Source organism: Gobius niger, assembly GCF_951799975.1.
Source record: "Gobius niger genome assembly, chromosome: 8".
Lineage (NCBI taxonomy): Eukaryota > Metazoa > Chordata > Actinopteri > Gobiiformes > Gobiidae > Gobius > Gobius niger.
This window is the reverse complement of record NC_136859.1, coordinates 20,275,001-20,292,404: the sequence shown is the minus strand read 5'-3', so window position 1 is coordinate 20,292,404 and position 17,404 is coordinate 20,275,001. Positions and strand designations below refer to the sequence as shown.

At 39.8% G+C, this 17,404-nt stretch overlaps 2 protein-coding genes across 2 annotated transcripts; one reads left to right on the top strand and one right to left on the bottom strand.

Annotated features, from left to right (window-relative positions):
- Positions 1 to 687: 687 nt before the first annotated feature.
- LOC306966038 (macrophage mannose receptor 1-like) lies at positions 688 to 3,632 on the top strand (the record flags this gene model as incomplete). Its single annotated transcript, XM_079560672.1, has 3 exons — positions 688 to 1,104; positions 1,494 to 2,160; positions 3,438 to 3,632. The coding sequence occupies exons 1-3, from the start codon at positions 821 to 823 to the stop codon at positions 3,630 to 3,632; spliced, it is 1,146 nt and encodes a 381-aa protein (XP_079416798.1). The 5' UTR covers positions 688 to 820.
- Positions 3,633 to 6,924: 3,292 nt separating this feature from the next.
- Positions 6,925 to 15,608, bottom strand: sult2st3 (sulfotransferase family 2, cytosolic sulfotransferase 3; the record flags this gene model as incomplete). The annotated part of the gene is made up of 7 exons (XM_079561149.1): positions 15,526 to 15,608; positions 13,355 to 13,520; positions 9,726 to 9,934; positions 9,468 to 9,594; positions 7,756 to 7,850; positions 7,500 to 7,680; positions 6,925 to 7,040 (listed from the first exon to the last, which is right to left on the bottom strand). The coding sequence occupies exons 2-7, from the start codon at positions 13,488 to 13,490 to the stop codon at positions 6,925 to 6,927; spliced, it is 864 nt and encodes a 287-aa protein (XP_079417275.1). The 5' UTR covers positions 13,491 to 13,520; positions 15,526 to 15,608.
- Positions 15,609 to 17,404: the final 1,796 nt, after the last annotated feature.

The following is a 17,404-nucleotide window of genomic DNA, read 5'->3' as shown; positions in this document are numbered from 1 at the left end:
ATCCTTCTTCAGACGTAAAATTTGAGAAAGTTAACCCAATATTACAATTAGTTTGACATTTTCTAATCAGAAACATCCCACTGAGATTCAGACTTTTCCAGAGATGTCTTGGCCACAGAGAACATCCTATTTACATGGCTTTTGGAAACTGCAGACATGAAGACCCACACATTTGGTACAGCAACATCGAGGATGAATTGCTTTGGAGAATTATTGTATTTTATTGAGTTGCTGAAGCATATATTTAAATGTATTGAAATGCTTTGCCTGAGGCCTCATTTGCTGCCGAAATATAAGAAGTACAGTTTTGAATGTGAAAGATTTGCGTGTCTAGAAGTCTAGAGTTACTGTCTGCCCCATTTGGTTCTGTGCTGTTTGTCACGTTTCTGTTCTCAGGTCAGGCACACGATGCAAATATTTGTATCCAGTCATGACTTTGCACAACACTATTTATTTATTCATATCAAACAAAATTCTACTATTTAAAGACTTGATCAATGAGATTTTTGTAGGCCTGCCTGGCACTTGTTGCATCGATATTAGCAGCTGTTATATATTTTCTAAAGATAGGCCTATATATTAAGTATATAGCAGAATAGACCAGTACATTTGAACATATAGGCCTGTATATATCAGCATTACTTTATTATGAATGAACTATGGTTGCTGATTATGTTCAGATAAATGATGGTATGTTCATGATCAAATATAAAAGGTGGTTATCTTGCGACTGCGATGGGAGGGGTCAAGTGTCTGCTATAAAAGTGACTGCCTGAGGCTTTCTTCAAGACACTGATTTGGCTGGTAGGGGGGCGTCATCATGATGGAGAAACAACTTATTTTCCTTTTGCTGATCGTTATGATGGTTCATGAATCTGATCTCGCCATAGAAAAGGACTCTTTTGCGATTGTGGATGATGATTACTCTCTTTTGCCCATGACTTGGTCTGAGGCGCGGGAAACCTGTTTGTTTTACAGCAGTGATTTGTTTACGCTGGGCTTAATGACTGAATCCAATCTGGAGTCGACCACAGAAGGGATGAACTGGATGGGTCTGAAGAGGGACGCACAGAACGACTCGGCCTGGCACTGGATCAATACTACGTATGTATTCAAATACACATCTTTACAAAATGCCATGTCTGTACGATTGAGTCAAAATTAGTCTATTGTGAAATGAATTCAAGCTTTTTGTAATGGCTTCAGTACAAAGTTTAGCTTAATAAAGTTTGTGGCACTCAAATTAGGCCTGTGTGTTAATATTTAGGCCATGTATTTAATTGTGCTGTACGGAAGCTTTGTTTTATGTGTCAATATATAAAGGAAGTAAAGTAAAATGTGAGTTCAGTTCACTTCCAGCTTACGTATACCTTAGAGTAAAATTTCAAAATTTTAAAAGCAAAACAAAAACATTTCTAAATACTGTTTAATTTCACTGACTAAAAACACATGTCCATTACATCTGAATCTTTGTTTTTTTAATTTCACTTCAGAATTTTGGCACCAACAACAGCAGGTGATGTCGCCCAGAGTCTGGTTTGGTCTGAGGAAGGCTGGAGCAGCCACTGTGTGCTTTTAAACTCTGATTCAACCTGGTCCAGCAGAAGATGCCACGAAAAGCAACCCTTCTTTTGCTCTTCAAGTAAAGGCATCACCTACAAGCAGACCGAACTCTCCTGGCATGACGCGCGCACGTTTTGTCAAAAGGATGGAGGTGATCTAGACCTAAACATCAAGAACGTATTCAAGGATGAGGGTGATGAGGTTGATGACAGTTTAGAGAGTTCAAAGAAAAAGGGATGGATTGGATTTTATAGGGTAGGCGGCGACACCTGGAGGGGCACAGGGGGAGAGAGTGTGGATTTTAGCGCATGGGGACAAGGTGAACCAGTTACCAATGACTGCGGAGCGTTTAATGCACAAGCGGAAGAGTGGCAGAGCTACCCGTGCGACTCCCATCTCAACGTGGTTTGTCCTGAGGACAACCTGCTGCTGGTGACCGAGACTAAGACGTGGGAGGAGGCACTGGAGCATTGCAAACGTCTCCAGGAGGAGTGCTCCAATGGGACATGCAGGATTCAACACAATCTGCTGACGATAGAGAGCGCTTCTGATTTTAGCTATGTGAGCAAGAGGATCTATGACGCAACCACTGATGAGGTAACAGCTGAAAATATGGTTTAAAATGCAGGTAAAGAAACAGAAGAGGCGATATTATTTAAGTCACATACATACAAGTCTGATTTTTATCTTAAAGAGAATGGACTGTATGAATAATACAATGTGACGTGTCTTTGAGTGTTCAAAAAAAGCTCTATTTAAGAAATGATGGATTATTATTATTATTATTATTATTATTATTATTATTATTATTATTATTATTATTATTATTATTATTATTATTATTATTATTATTATTATTATTATTATTATTGCCATCATCATCTCAGCATTTGAGCTGGTTCTTTCACCAGGGGCCAACCAGGTCCCTCAGGTTTGTTCCACATGCGCTTGATTTCAATCTCCAGATCTCGATACTTTGTATTATATTATTATTATTATTATTATTATTATTATTATTATTAAGTATTTATTATTATTATTATTATTATTAGTAGTAGTAGTAGTAGTAGTAGTAGTAGTAGTAGTAGTAGTAGTAGTAGTAGTAGTAGTAGTAGTAGTAGTAGTAGTAGTAGTAGTAGTAGTAGTAGTAGTAGTAGTAGTAGTAGTAGTAGTAGTAGTAGTAGTAGTAGTATGGATTGGTCAACTATTTACATCTTCCATAAAATAAAGCCACATTACTGAAAATTCCAGTGGCAATTAGTTGCTGCCTCACAAGATCAAATAGGTTGTAAAGCATCAACATGCCTGTGTGATCTTAATTAAGCAGACATTTGTATTTTTGCAGTATGTTATATATGTCAAAAAGCATTTAGAAGGAGACCATTAATAAATAGTATGAAGTTATATCACGCTTTTACCCAAAGCTTTACGTCAAGGAACCACTCATTCATGCTCACATTCATACACCAATGTGCACAGACACTGGAGGCAGGTGGGTGAAGTGTCTTGCCCAAGGACACGATGACAACGTGCACCTGCAGGAGCCGGGATTTGAACCCCAGGCATTCTGATGACACAACCTGCTCTACCATCTGAGCCACTGTCGCATATTAGTGTCTATTGTTTGGTGACCTGTAGTCAAAGCAGCTGGTGATCATGAACCGCTTAGGTCTGAGGAGAAGCAACACAATAACATGTTTAATGGGGTATTTTCCACTAACAATGGCACTATTAGTTAATCTATTTATTGGCTGAAATGTGATGCAATATGGCTTTTAGAAACAAAGATGAAGAAGACTGATATTATAGGAACAGAAGAAGACACATGACAATATCTCACATGTTATCAATTGTTGACATGTTTGTTTGGACAGGTTTGGACAGGCCTGCGTTTCCTGGGAGGGCAGTGGTGGTGGATAAATGGAAAGCCGGTGAACGATGAGGGGATGTTGCCCACTTGTCCAGAATATGGAAACCACTGCGGAGTTGTCTCCAAAATCCACGACAAGGCATGGCTTACGGCAGACTGCTCCAGGAAACTCAACTTTGTCTGCGAGAAACACACTTAGAGGCTGATACTATATGTGCAAAATAGATAGTTTGTGATGAACCAGGTGTTCGCCACAGCAAAACTCAATTATATATCAAATGTGTGGCCCTTATATTACAACAGTTTGTCATGATAAATAAAGTGCAACATAAAATTGCATGAACTAATATTAGGTCGTTTGCAATTTAGTGCTGCTGCTGCTGAACATTGTGGTTTGTGATGGGTTAGTAAGATGACATAGAGGAGCAGTTGTGAACTGCCTTTGCAAATCTGTATAGATCTGTAGTTTTGAGTTCAAGGAAATAAAAAAAAGTGTTATACTGTATGTCTCAAGTCTAACGTATTTTTTGGTCAACCCTTAAGACTATGTCTTAGCCACAACTGCCCAGGGGCAAACTAGCAGAATATCTTGTACATTTATTAATATTCTTTTAACTTCTACGCCATAAGCCCATAATTACAGGTTTTGTCTAACCATCTCAGAACCAGCTGTTCAAGTTGGACAAAAGCCGACTTACTCATCTTGCTTGTGATGCTGCCAGATAATAGAGGCCACAGATTATGGCATGTGAGATTTTGTCAGTCTGTAGTGGCACCACATAACATAGAGTGATCTGGTTACGATGCTTTATTTGTCATTATGTGACAACTAGAACAAAATGCCTCCATTTCCTGGTTTGAAGAATGGTCAGAATCACCTTTGTGAAAAATGTATTCATTCATTGTGCATGATGTGGATGATGGGGGAAACCAGAGCCCCCAGAGGAAATCCATCCAGACACAAACTCCACACAGAAAGGGCCACATAGTCTGGGAATTGAACCTAGGGCACTCTTGCTGGGAGATGTGTCGGGACAAAGCAAATCAGTTGATTTGACGCAATTTATTTGTATTTAAATTATTCATATGCCTGTATTATTTTTGTAATTTTTTCCCCTGTGTATTTTTCTATTAGGCCTGTTTGTATTGTTCTAGTCCTAATCGGCGAACCAAAGATTAATTTCTACCTTGGTAGACAATAAAAATCTATTCTATTCTCCAAAACAAAAACTAATAGGCTGTACCATGGGGCTCAGGTTTAAAAATAACTCAAATGGACTAAACTTTTCAAGGAAAATGCAAACATTTCACTCTGTCCTGAGTGCATCATCATGGCAGTGTTTCAGTAGCAGCACAAAGGCTTTGTGTAGCTGACGGCTGCAACAAGAGGTGATGGGACCTTGAGTTCTAGCAGTAAATGTGCAATGTATTGATTGGAAAATATAACTTAAAGCTTTAGGGGGATTATAACACTATGGGACGGACATAGTTGCATATATTAAGCACATACTCGGGCTGGTGTTGCTGCCAGGAGTGAAGACAAACATGTGTAGACTTGTCAACTGACTGAAGGTGCCCCTGAGTCATGTTTAAGTAATGTCCTACCTCGAGGACAGGATTGGCAACTGTGTCTCAGACAAAAAAAGACATGCTTCCATTGGGTCAGCTAATAAACAGCAACAATGTGTCGTACCACAACTTTGCAGATGACACTCAAATCTACGTGTCACTGACGGCTGGTGAACATGGGCCTGTAGATATACTCTCTCAGTGCATCGAACAGATCAGTTTGTGGGTGCAAAACAACTTTCTCCAAAACTGAGATCATTATTTTTGGCCCACAGACAAAAAGACAAAGTTTTTCTCATTAACTTGAGTCTCTCTCTGTAAATAGTGGAGCGGTTAAGCTTCATAAAAATGCATTGTGCGTTTTTATGAAGAAAGCATGAAAGTTTTATCACAGTTGGCCCATACCAAAAGGTTTATTTTTATATGCGCAGGTAAGCTGTATTTGACCTCTGATGACCCAGAGAGATCATTGACCTCAAAATGCCAAAATGGAGATTTTTTTCAGCCTGTTATGCTTTCTTCACAAAGTGCACCATTTTTTTGTTTAACCGCTCTACTAAAAAACAAAAAATCAGGTTTGAAATCTAGGAGTGATCATGGACTCAGACCTGAACTTAAACAGCCACATCAAAGCAATAACATCAGCTGCTTTTTACCATCTGAAAAACATTGCTAAGATCAGAGGAATAGTGTCAAAACCAGACTTAGACTTATCCGTGCATTTGTCTCCAGCAGGTTAGACGACTGTAACAACCTGCTCACTGTTAGAGCTGCAGTACATCCAGAACGCTGCTGCTCGAGTCCTGACAAGAACCAGGAAATATGACCATATTAGTCCAGTGCTCCGGTCTCTGCACTGGCTTCCTGTCACTCAGAGAATAGACTTTAAAACAGCTCTGCTCGTGTACAAGTCTTTTCATGGTTTAGCACCAAAGTACATCTCTGACATGTTACAGCCTTATGAACCATCTCGGGCCCTGAGAACTTCAGGGAGAGGTCTCCTGGTGGTTCCCAGAGTCAATAATAAACACGGTGAGGCTGCGTTTCAGTTTCATGCAGCTAAAATCTGGAACAGTCTTCATGAGGATGTGAGACAGGCCTCAGCTCTGACAATGTTCAAATCCAGGCTGAAAAGTTCTTTTTGCCCGTGCATATGACTGAAAGCATTTTATCTGCACTCTTGCCTTTTACTGCAATTGATACATTTTAGGTTGAATTTTTTTTTACTGATTCTACTTGTTTTCTTGTATTTATGCAACTGTGATTGCCTTGTGTAATAAACTTGCCTTGCCTAATGTATATATACCGAAGCTAGAGTCAAAAGAGAGAGATTTTATTCAATTTATTGACAAGACCTTTAAACTGTTGGTTTATTACAAAAGCATTGTAGGCTATGACAAAAACGTAAAATGACTTACAAGGCTATAAAACACCTTAGACACTTTAGAAAATGCACAATTTTCATTCAACGCTCTCAAGAAATATTGGCATCCCTGTTAAATATGAGAAAACAAGGATGCAAAAATGTGTTTGATGAGTGATCATTTTTGATTATTCAACATAAATCATTTCACAGAGTAGTGACAATGGGCACCAATAATTGTGGCACAGGAAAACATTTTTTAATTAATATTATTACTATTACTATTATTATTTCATCTTCTTTGCATTTTTTTGTTAAGAATTACTTTTGTAGTGCAAATTGTGTTTTTGTAAAGATTATGAATATAATGTTAAATGGAAAAATATATTTTTTCCCACAACCTTAAGTTTCTCAGATTTACCAAATGGTGCCAATATTTCTTGACTGTGCTGTAAATATATATTATTCTGTATACAAAGAGGTAAGAATATGACAAAATGTTTTTGTCACAGTAAATGACTACTTAAAAATTCAGACTTCCAGTTTCCACCCCACCTGCTCAGTCCAGGCTCCAGGGCAGAGAGAAACTCTCTCCCTCCAGCTCTTTGTTGATGGTGGAAGTGAAGCGGCTCAGCTGCTCAGGGGTAAAGTGATTTTTCCAATCTCCAGCGACACCTACAACAAAAGAACCATTCAGGAGAAGAGTCACTTTAGGCAGCAACATGCAGCACGTATGTTAAAGGTCTCTATAACATCAGCTATTGCAGGGTTGCAGGTGACATCACAGCGTTCTAAAGGCCTATAATATTATATAGAGGAAAATTATTTAGTTTTTGAGGACATTTTTGGTGTTCCACAGAGAGATCATTGACCCAGTGACTGATAATAATGATAATTTTTGAAATTCATACATGTTCTTTTTAGATATGACTTGTGAAAGTGTAATGCAGTTAAAAGAAAACTGGCTCCTGCCCCCACTGGCTCCTGTGACATCCTCACTTTCTAGAACCTGCAACCCAGCAATATATACGGATTCAAATCATTTTTCTGGTTTTACATCAGCCTCTCTCATTCAACGTAATTTGATCTATAATTCGGTTAAACAAATGTAAATGTGCTTGTGGAAATACTTGCCTTTCCTGAGAAATGGGGACTTGTCAGAGTCCATGTAAATCTTTGGCACCAAACTGAAGTTGGACATGGGGTTATCTTTCATAGCTTTAAAGGTACAGCGGTCTGCAATCTTATGGATCGTTTCATCACTCAGATTCTTCCCCAAGAAACTGGAGATCCTTCTCAGAGCTGAAGGCAGGTCCTAAAAGACAAGGAAATGTAAATACTAATGCCATAGTTTTACTTAATAAAATGTGGGATCCTCTCACATCCTCACCTTTTTCATTTCTTCATATGTGATGAACATGATACGATCTCCCAGATTGTTGTTTTTCCAGCTTTTTATGTGATCTGTCCATTTTCCAAACACCACTAAGAGCAACACATTGAAGCACAATGTTTATTCATATTTTTCAAAGTGGCATTTACCTGCCCTGTAGAACTACAGTAAAAATAAATAAATAAATAAATATTAATAATAAAATTAGCCATTGCCAGGGGGCTGTACATGTACATGCAAGTCATACAGCCCCCTAACCTTTGGCTCAGCATTCCCGCACTGGCGCATCTTATCAACTCAGGTGTCTAACTAGATCTTATAACTATTCTTTAATTGATATGGGGCTATTAGACAGCATTTGGGACACTAAACTACAACTACAACTACAACTAAACATTCAATAAACTGTGCCGACTGAATCCTGAAACACTTAAGGTTTGAGGGGGCCATATTGGACTCCATCTTTGTTTATAGTATATGCTCTATGAAATGTTAAAGACTAATCCTTTCACCTTTGCTTGTTGACTCTACCTTAAGTATGTAAAGCCAAAACAAATGAACAGAGACATGCAAAACCTATGATATAAACTGAAAACAAATGCTCAAAACAAAATAAAGAATGAGCCCCTCCCAACGGGCTCATGAACCTCATCGTTTAATGCACTTTACAGCGGAGGAACATCATCTACAAAGTCAGCTGTTAGGGCGGCTGGGTGCAGGTTTGTTGATGGGGAGCTACTGCCCTGTTCAACTGGCCCGCTCTACACCCGGCTTTTTAACGCACTCGATGTAGGGGTCACATCATACACTGTACATGATAAAATATATATAAATAATAACAATACAATAAAAATGCACATAGATTAAAATTGTGTTGAGCCTGGTAATGACCATTGGAGCAACAAGAACACGGACTATAATACGTGTATTAATGTGCCCTTATGTCATGAAAACAAGTGAGTATGGGTGATATTTGGCATTGGAAACTGAAAGAAATATATGAATGGTCGTTTTGTTACTTGCGTTGTAGCGATCTTGCAGGAAACAAGACCGTTCTTGTAATAGTGTTGGTTCTGTTATTATGTGAATAGTTCACAACAGTGGTTGTGAGTTTGGTTTGTGTCAAAAAGCTGTTCTGAAAGGAAACGAGTTCTTCATTTTTTATTTTTTTGCTATTGTTCCTTGTTGTTGTTTTGTATACATTGATTGTACTATGAGAAATGAAACGTTTTATCATTTTGAGTTGGGGCTAGGCGCTCATATGCTTTTGCTTCAGCCTACTCCTTTTGAGCATAATGTATGCTCAAATAAATGAATAAAATAAAATAAAAAGAAGAAGAAAAAACTTGAACTTTTGAGTGACCCCCAGTCATTTTCAAAAATGGGCTTATGGAGAAGATATATGCCACATTTCATGCTTGTTTTACCAACTGAACTCTCTGCCTAAATGTATTGGATTTCATTCCCCTGAACATAATTCTGTCCAGTCAGACTGTTTTATGATGGAAGAGTAAAATGACCATTTACTGCGTTAAACCTATGTCTGGAACAACTAAGTATAAGTACATCATACAACACCTTAGGTCGTTTTAACACAATAATCTTTCGAAAGAAGCAAAGATGTTAAGACCCAAATAATGTGTTTGACCAATGTAACGTTTGGACTCATGTCAGTTCGTAAAAAAAATACAATTAAAATAAAGACGTACGGTTTCCATTTAGAAATTTGTCCAAAAACTCGTCAAATGTTCCCGGATCTTCCAAAAATGCAGCCATTTGGTGGAAGTAGTAGAATGAAACAAAGACGTCTTTGGGGTCCCTCATCACATAGATGGCCTGTGACAGACAAATACAGCTTGAGTCTGGTTTAGTCATTTAGATTCTCCACATACTTTTAGTACTTGGGGAAATTTAAAGATTTTCTGAGTAAGTTCTTGACATAATTATGTTCTGACACGGTTTCTTACCTTTGCCTTGGACTGATGGAAGGAGGCAGGCATGAGGTGGTAGGGGAAATGTGTAACCAGAGCTCGGGGAGATTTGAGTTGGTCCACAACCAGGGCCAGCCTATTCTCCTCCAGCCATGGGGTCCTGTCCCAGTTGGGGATGGTCTGGATTTGTGTCAAATCTCCATCATTCAGGATGAGAGGGAGGATCTCCTGCATCCAGATTGTTCCTTCAAGAACAGTATAAACAAAATCAAAATAAATACACATATGCTATTAATTCAGAAACATGAATTAAAAGCATTGTCTTATTAAACAATGTGAAGGGGATGCGGCACAGCGGTGACACGGACACAATTTTGAGGCATAACGCAATTTCACTTCCTTGTGTTGTAATGGATGTAACTGTGCAATAACTTCTTCTTTCCCTGTGATGTGCAGCTCTTGCCTTGTTTCATGCTGATGTAACTTGTGAGGATGAGAGAAATGTAAGCTCTGGTAGTGATGCTTTTGTATTGATGCCCATGAGGTCCAGAAACAATGTCTCCTGTGTGGAGACAATAAAGGCTTATTTGTTTACTCAGTCAACCAGAAGCTAGTTCCTGGTGCAGAGACAGTTCACAATCGGAAAAAACCCTATGACCTCAAACCATTTTAGAATATTAGTAGCCTCGTCCTTCTGGGCTATGGGGCTCAGGCCATGACATTCTGCTCAAAAGCTTTTACTGTAATTTACAACAATTTAAGACCAAAAATATGGGGTTTTCCCTCATTATCTTTCAGGGTTTTTCTTAAAATTTCTTTATTAGCATTTTTTTTTTATTTCACACAGGCAGGATTTGAGGACAATATATTGGTCTGAAAAAAAGTAAGAAATGATAAAAAAAATTGTAATAAAAAATGTCCCCACCACTCAAGTCTCCAATCCTGTCTCTAACCCCTTCACCAAATTTAACAACAATTTCATACCAACATATGTGCTAAACAGGCGCTCGCATTAAAACAAAAGGAAGTCAAGGCTCTTGTGGTTTTTCACCTGGGTGTTGCTACAAGATATCCTATAGGCACAAAGGTATTGAGTTGTTTTGTAGTATTCTGAGCGCGTACCTCTCGCGCCAGCTCAACCCAGCATTTCTATTCAACCAACTAAAACCGAGTACTTGTTTTTGTTTTGTTTTTTTAAGATCAATGTTGTCACTTGGCCTGTAGGGGCTCCTCGCCATGGCCAAAAGCGTTGTTTTGTTTTTGATCAATATCATAAAGTCGACAAGTTACTGTTGACACTTGGCTTAAATACTGCCAGACTCGTCATCAGTCCCGCTCCTCAATGCTCACCTGATTTCGGATAAGTCACAGCTATTACTTCGTTTTCAAACGAAAATTCCTGCGCGAACTTCAGGCTGTTCGCAGAGTGCGTTTCTTTGGGAAGAAACAGTCCGTGATACTGAATGGATAACTCCTCAAGTGACATTGTGTTCTTTCTCTGCGCTCTTCTCTCTTCTCTTCTGCTCTTGGTTCCTCCTCTTGCAGTTAATGCCCAGACGATGGCGCTACTGCGGCGCAGAGAACATGTTGGGAGCGTCGACAGATGGATGGCAACTTCAGCGATGTAAATTACCCATAAAGGTGCTCTTCAGTTGTAATTTCCAATAGGAACCTGAGATTTAACTCTTCCTGCAAATTACTTCACTGCCAGTGCCACCACAGAAAGGGTGGAATGTTTATCAAGTCCGAGAGATTGGGCTAAGTGGAGCCACAGGTTTGATTTGAACTTTAGCCTGCCAGAAAAAAAAAAAATCTCTTTATGATAGTGTTTTTTATTGCCTACACTTAGAGGAGAGCATGTCCCTCACATGATGCAAATAAAATGATTTTAAAAATGCCACAATTAAATGTAGCTACAATGAGATATGAACATTTCTCATTTGACAGTGAGATTGTGAGAAATTGAAGAGTTGCTTCAGGGCCATAAAAATATAAAGTCACTTGTTCTTAATTAAATTCACACAACTTAAGTTTCATAAGTGGCATCTGTTGAATTCAGTTACACATTTCCAAAACAAAAAATCTAAACTGAGATATCTGATTTTGCAAATGAACTCTTCAGTTCCTCACAATACTGTCGGATAACATTCAGATGTAATTGGCATTACAGAGTTTTATCTGCTCTCCGCTGCACTTGCACTCCTTATTGTTAAATGCTCACATGATACAGTATGAAACTTCACCACTAACTAATAACTTCAATTATAGATCATGGTATTATTAGGTTCCAAATGCCAATACAAATTGCCAAACAAATGTGTTTTGTTGGCAATTTTGCCAGTAAATTTGGGAATCCATTTGATATATTGTATCATAAAAAGTAGTCTACAACATGCAAGGTAAATAAAAATTCATTTTCCTATTCCCTTTGAAAGCATCTCCGTGGGATTTAGTAACCTGCCAAACCAGATCTACTTCTATCTGATCAAACATAGTTAGCAGAAATAGAAGAAAGTAGTGCTGCTGGCCATGCTTTAGCGGTGGATCCCAAACTGTTACACGTACTGTGGAAAGTGCTTTCATTTGTTTCACTCATGTTTTTTTGTAACTTTCTTTCTTTCTAAAGAGAATTAGGCCACCATGAACTGATGCTGGGATAAGATGACATAGAAGATGTCTAATGCTTTGTACCTTTCTTATACAATTAGAATATGTGAATATGTGCCAAGCACAGACTATCTCATTAGTGGTGCCAGAAATTAAGACATGTTCATTGTATAACATATAAAAAAATCGGTGGACTTTTGTTCCCTTTAAAGGAATTTTATGAAGTGGTACTTGGTGTGAGGGGTGAAGGGTTACAGCGGCTTAGACGGTGCACAGTCTATAACGCGACAGTCTATCGCGGTAGGCAGCTCAAATGCCACTGCTCACCTCCTGCATGAGTGCAGTGTATGAGTGAGTGTTGGAGGTGGTCAGAGGCCAATGGCGCAGTCGGGCAGACACGTTTCCATCAGTCTAACCCTGGCAGCTTTGGCTGCAATAGAAGCTTATCACAACCGAGTAGTGAAATAATAAAGACAACAGTGTAGTGCTTTGAGAAACTTATCCACACAGGCTTTAATAGAGGCGCATTGAGCGCCTTGTGTACGAAATGCGCAGTATAATAAAGTTGTCTTGCCTTACCATTTATTGCGCTTTACAAGCCTGTGTAGATAAGAATTTCACACACACGGACAGACACAGACACAGAGACACAGAGACACACACAGAGACACAGAGACACACAGAGACACACACAGAGACACACACAGACACACACAGACACACACAGACACATACAGACACACACAGACACACACAGACACACACAGAGACACAGAGACACAGAGACACACACAGAGACACAGAGACACACACAGAGACACAGAGACACAGAGACACAGAGACACACAGAGACACACACAGACACACACAGACACACACAGACACACACAGACACACACAGACACACACAGACACACACAGAGACACAGAGACACAGAGACACAGACACACAGACACACAGACACACAGACACACAGACAGACAGACACACAGACACACAGACACACACAGACACAGACACAGACACAGACACACAAAAGTGAAAAAGCACAAGCTACCTGATTTGGGATAAGTCACAGCAAATACATCTGTGTCCTCCACACTGAAGTTTTCAGCAAACTCCAGGCTCTCTTTAGTGTGGGCTATCGGCGGCAAAAGCAAATCCTGGTAATTTACATATTGCACAGATGACATGATGGTGACTTGTCTTGCCGTGGAAGCAGTCTGCAGACAGAAGAAAAAAACAGGCGGAAGGCTGAGGCTCTCCTTTTGTAGGCAGGGCTTAACCACTTCTTTTCTTTTTTTTTCTAAGTCACACCAGGAATTTGTAGGAAGTTAGTCATTAATGTATGAGACTAAGCATCATCATAAGCCATCTTTACTTTAGGGCAAAAACTGCACACTGCTAAGTAATTTAAAATATATATTATATATAGTTACCTATGTTTTAATGTACTTCCAAATTACGTAGGGATGACCCAAATGAGACCATCATGATGCACCTCATGCCTCTCTAATTCACACTGGAATGCAGATGGTCAGGACGCAGTGGGCTTTTACAAACACAGAAGGTACTGTGAACGAGTCAGAGGTTACAGCTCCTACCATTGTGGGTTTTAATAATGGGTTTTTTGTTTGGGCTCACAATATCCAGCTGGAAAGAGAGTGAGAGCGAGAGAGGGGGCGAGGGACAGAAAGTGAGGGATGGGGAAGGTAGTGGAGCTGTATATTTTAGTAGTAGCTACAGTATGCTAAAACATAGTGTAGTGCTTCTACTGTAGTTTTAACATAGTGTAGTGTTCCAAATCAGTCCCTCCAGGATTTCATGGGCACTTTCATGATTGTTGGAGGGTAAAATGCCTGATATCGTGGGCCATTTTTCCAAAAGTTGCGATTTTTCTGCTTAAAACAATATATTCTTTATTAATAAACTTTTCTTTGCCTGTTACATCAGTTTTAACCTAAGAGACTCTGGACATTGCACCACAAATCATGACTGACTGTGGATATTTCACTCTGGACCTCAAGCAGCTTGGGTTCTGTTCCTCACCCGTCTTCCTCCAAACCCTTGGACCTTGATTCCCGAATGAAAGGGACACTTTACTTTCATCGGAAAAGAGGACCTTGGACCACAGGCCGACAGTCCAGTCCTTGTTCTCTTCGGCCCAGTTAAGACGCTTCCTACGTTGGCTCAGGCTCAGAAGCGGTTTGACCCGAGGAACCTGACAGTTGTAGCCCATCTCCTGGATGCATCTGAATGTGGCTCTTCTGCTGGTGCATCTTTTCCTGCCACATTTTGCCCTTCCACTAGACTTTCCATTGATATGCTTGGACATAGCACTCTGAACAGCCAGCCTCCTTAGCTATGTAGCTTACCCACCCAATGGAGGCTATGACATGAATGATGGTCTTCTGGCCAGTGGTCAAGTCTGCAGTCTTCCCCATATTGATCCCAACTGAGACAATTGAACCAAAGTGAAGCAATTTCATGACACCGGGAGAAACCTGTGCAAGTGCTTTGAGTTTAGCAGATGAGTCGTATGTGACACTCAGTTTAAAACATTCATGCCCTGTAAAGTTTGGGCTGATTTCTTCACAGTATTCTATTTTTGGAAAACCTGTTTGTGGATTTTGTGAGCTGGAAACCCAAATTATGTCCAAGTAAACAACTACTTGAAATCGTTTAAGTTGTGGGCCCTGAATCTATAATCTATGGAAGGTTAACGTTTTGGAATTATGGAAATAAATAAACTTTTCCATGATATTCTAATTTTTGGATGTTAAAACATGAAGAGCCATTTGGGAGCCAAAAGAGCTGAAAATCCCATCACTATGGCCGCGTCAGAAGCTCTCACAAGCCTCTCCTCAGCCAAATGTCACTAAAGTGAAACGTAGGAAACAAACTGGCAAATCAATTTATTTACTTAAACATCGACATTGAGCTTCGGCTCCGGTTCTAAAGTTCATACAGTAAAAGCACCAGCCCCCCACAGTAAAAGCACCAGCCCCCCACAGTAAAAGCACCAGCCCCCCACAGTAAAAGCACCAGCCCCCCACAGTAAAAGCACCAGCCCCCCACAGTAAAAGCACCAGCGAGTGAGAGCATACAGTGAGAGGCAGAGAGAGGAGGAGGCGAAGCAGATGCGAAAGTCCTTCAGTCTGAGGCATAGCCGCTGGGTATAATAGTAGGAAATATAACAACATCAAATCGAACTGATCAGAAACTCACTTTAGTTGCACAAGTTGCGGAGTCAAGGAAAAGTTGCAGGAAATTGCGAAGGAAACTGCAGATTTGGAATAGTTGCGGTAAAGTTGCGGAGTTTTAGAAAAGTTGCGGTTCCGCACCGTGGTGAAGTTGGGACGTCCTGGGAGGAGCGGACATAATTCGAGTCTCGGTTATTTCTCCGCCCATATTTAGAGACCGTCAACATTTTACAGTATCTATTTTTTCGATATTATGAAAGCGGAAGTAAAAAAAAAAGTGTAATGGCTAAACAATCTAATAAATGAATAAATACGTCAATAGCATGAAAATAGAAGATTATGGCCATGGGGCTAAACTATTTCATTTTAGTTTAAATGTTTTAAATCCTTATTTACCTATTTACCTATTTTTATAGTAAAATGTGATTTTGCTCAATAGCTTTTGAGGAAGTTGACCCATTGAGGTGGAAGTAAAATTAAAAATTCCTCAAAAGCTATTGAGCAAAACCACATTTTACTGTAAAAATATTGATTAAAAAAATCTGTTCATGAGGTTCAATGTTAATTATAGGCTAGTAGATTTTATTTTAAATTGTTTTAGGGTCGTTCCTCCTTTAAACCGGATGGCCTGCACCCAAATAGTCTTGGTAGTGTGGATGTTGTAGTTAACAAAAATGCTAAGAAAAATGCTAAAAGCAAAGTAGTTCTTAGAGCCTTTATTAGATGACAGCGTGATGACAGTTGTTGAGAGTCTGCAGGTTTAACAGAAGCTTATATACAATAGCAGCTATATAGGTTTACAACTGCAATTGTAGCAATCTCCTGAGTTGCTTGGTCACTCAGGTTAAGGCCAACTTAGGTCACATGAGCAGAGTAACAACTGTTATTTCAGGAAATACCAGGAAATTACCAGGAAATTACCAGGAAATACGACCATATAAGTCCAGTGCTCCGGTCTCTGCACTGGCTTCCTGTCACTCAGAGAATAGACAACAGCTCTGCTTGTCTACAAGTCTTTTCATGGTTTAGCTCCAAAGTACATCTCTGACATGTTACAGCCGTATGAACCATCTCGGGCCCTGAGAACTTCAGGGAGGGGTCTCCTGGTGGTTCCCAGAGTCAGGACTAAACACGGTGAGGCTGCGTTTCAGTTTCATGCAGCTAAAATCTGGAAGAGTCTTCATGAGGATGTGAGACAGGCCTCAACTCTGACAATGTTCAAATCCAGGCTGAAAACATTTCTTTTTACCGATGCATATGACTGAAAGTATTTTATCTGCACTCTCGCCTTTAACTGTAATTGATTAATTTTATGTTGATGTTTTTATTGATTCTATTTGTTTTCTTGTATTTATGCAACAGTGAAGCACTTTGAATTGCCTTGTGTATGAATTGTGCTCTACAAATAAACTTGCCTTGCCTTGCCTTATTTCACTTTAAGCTATAAGGTGTGTTCGAGATGAGCCAGACGGACGCAGTTTTGACAGCCGACTGCAGACGCACGGTGCATGCCGGTTAGATTTCTGTCCGACTTGCTCCAGACGGGCTCTGATGTCACGGGCACGGGGGGCACGGAAAGATCGTGAGACCCCAACGAGAGCAGCCGACTTGATCAGCCGCTGCATCTCTCCAGAGGCAACTGCAGCGGCTCCACGGCCCCGTGCATGCCGGGAAAACACCCACTTGTCCGCGGCTCAGCTCAGGTGATTGGATACGAGTCTGCTGTGATCAGAAACATGCTCCTCGCCCCCTCCCCTCTCCTCTTTAGATCTGAACAAATAAACTAGACTGAAACTATTATAGTTATGTATCGCCCCTAAAATAGAGCTCATGTTTGATGCTCTTACAGAACAACTCATGATTTAAAAGGACGTATTTGGGGACACTCCATTGTACATATTGTA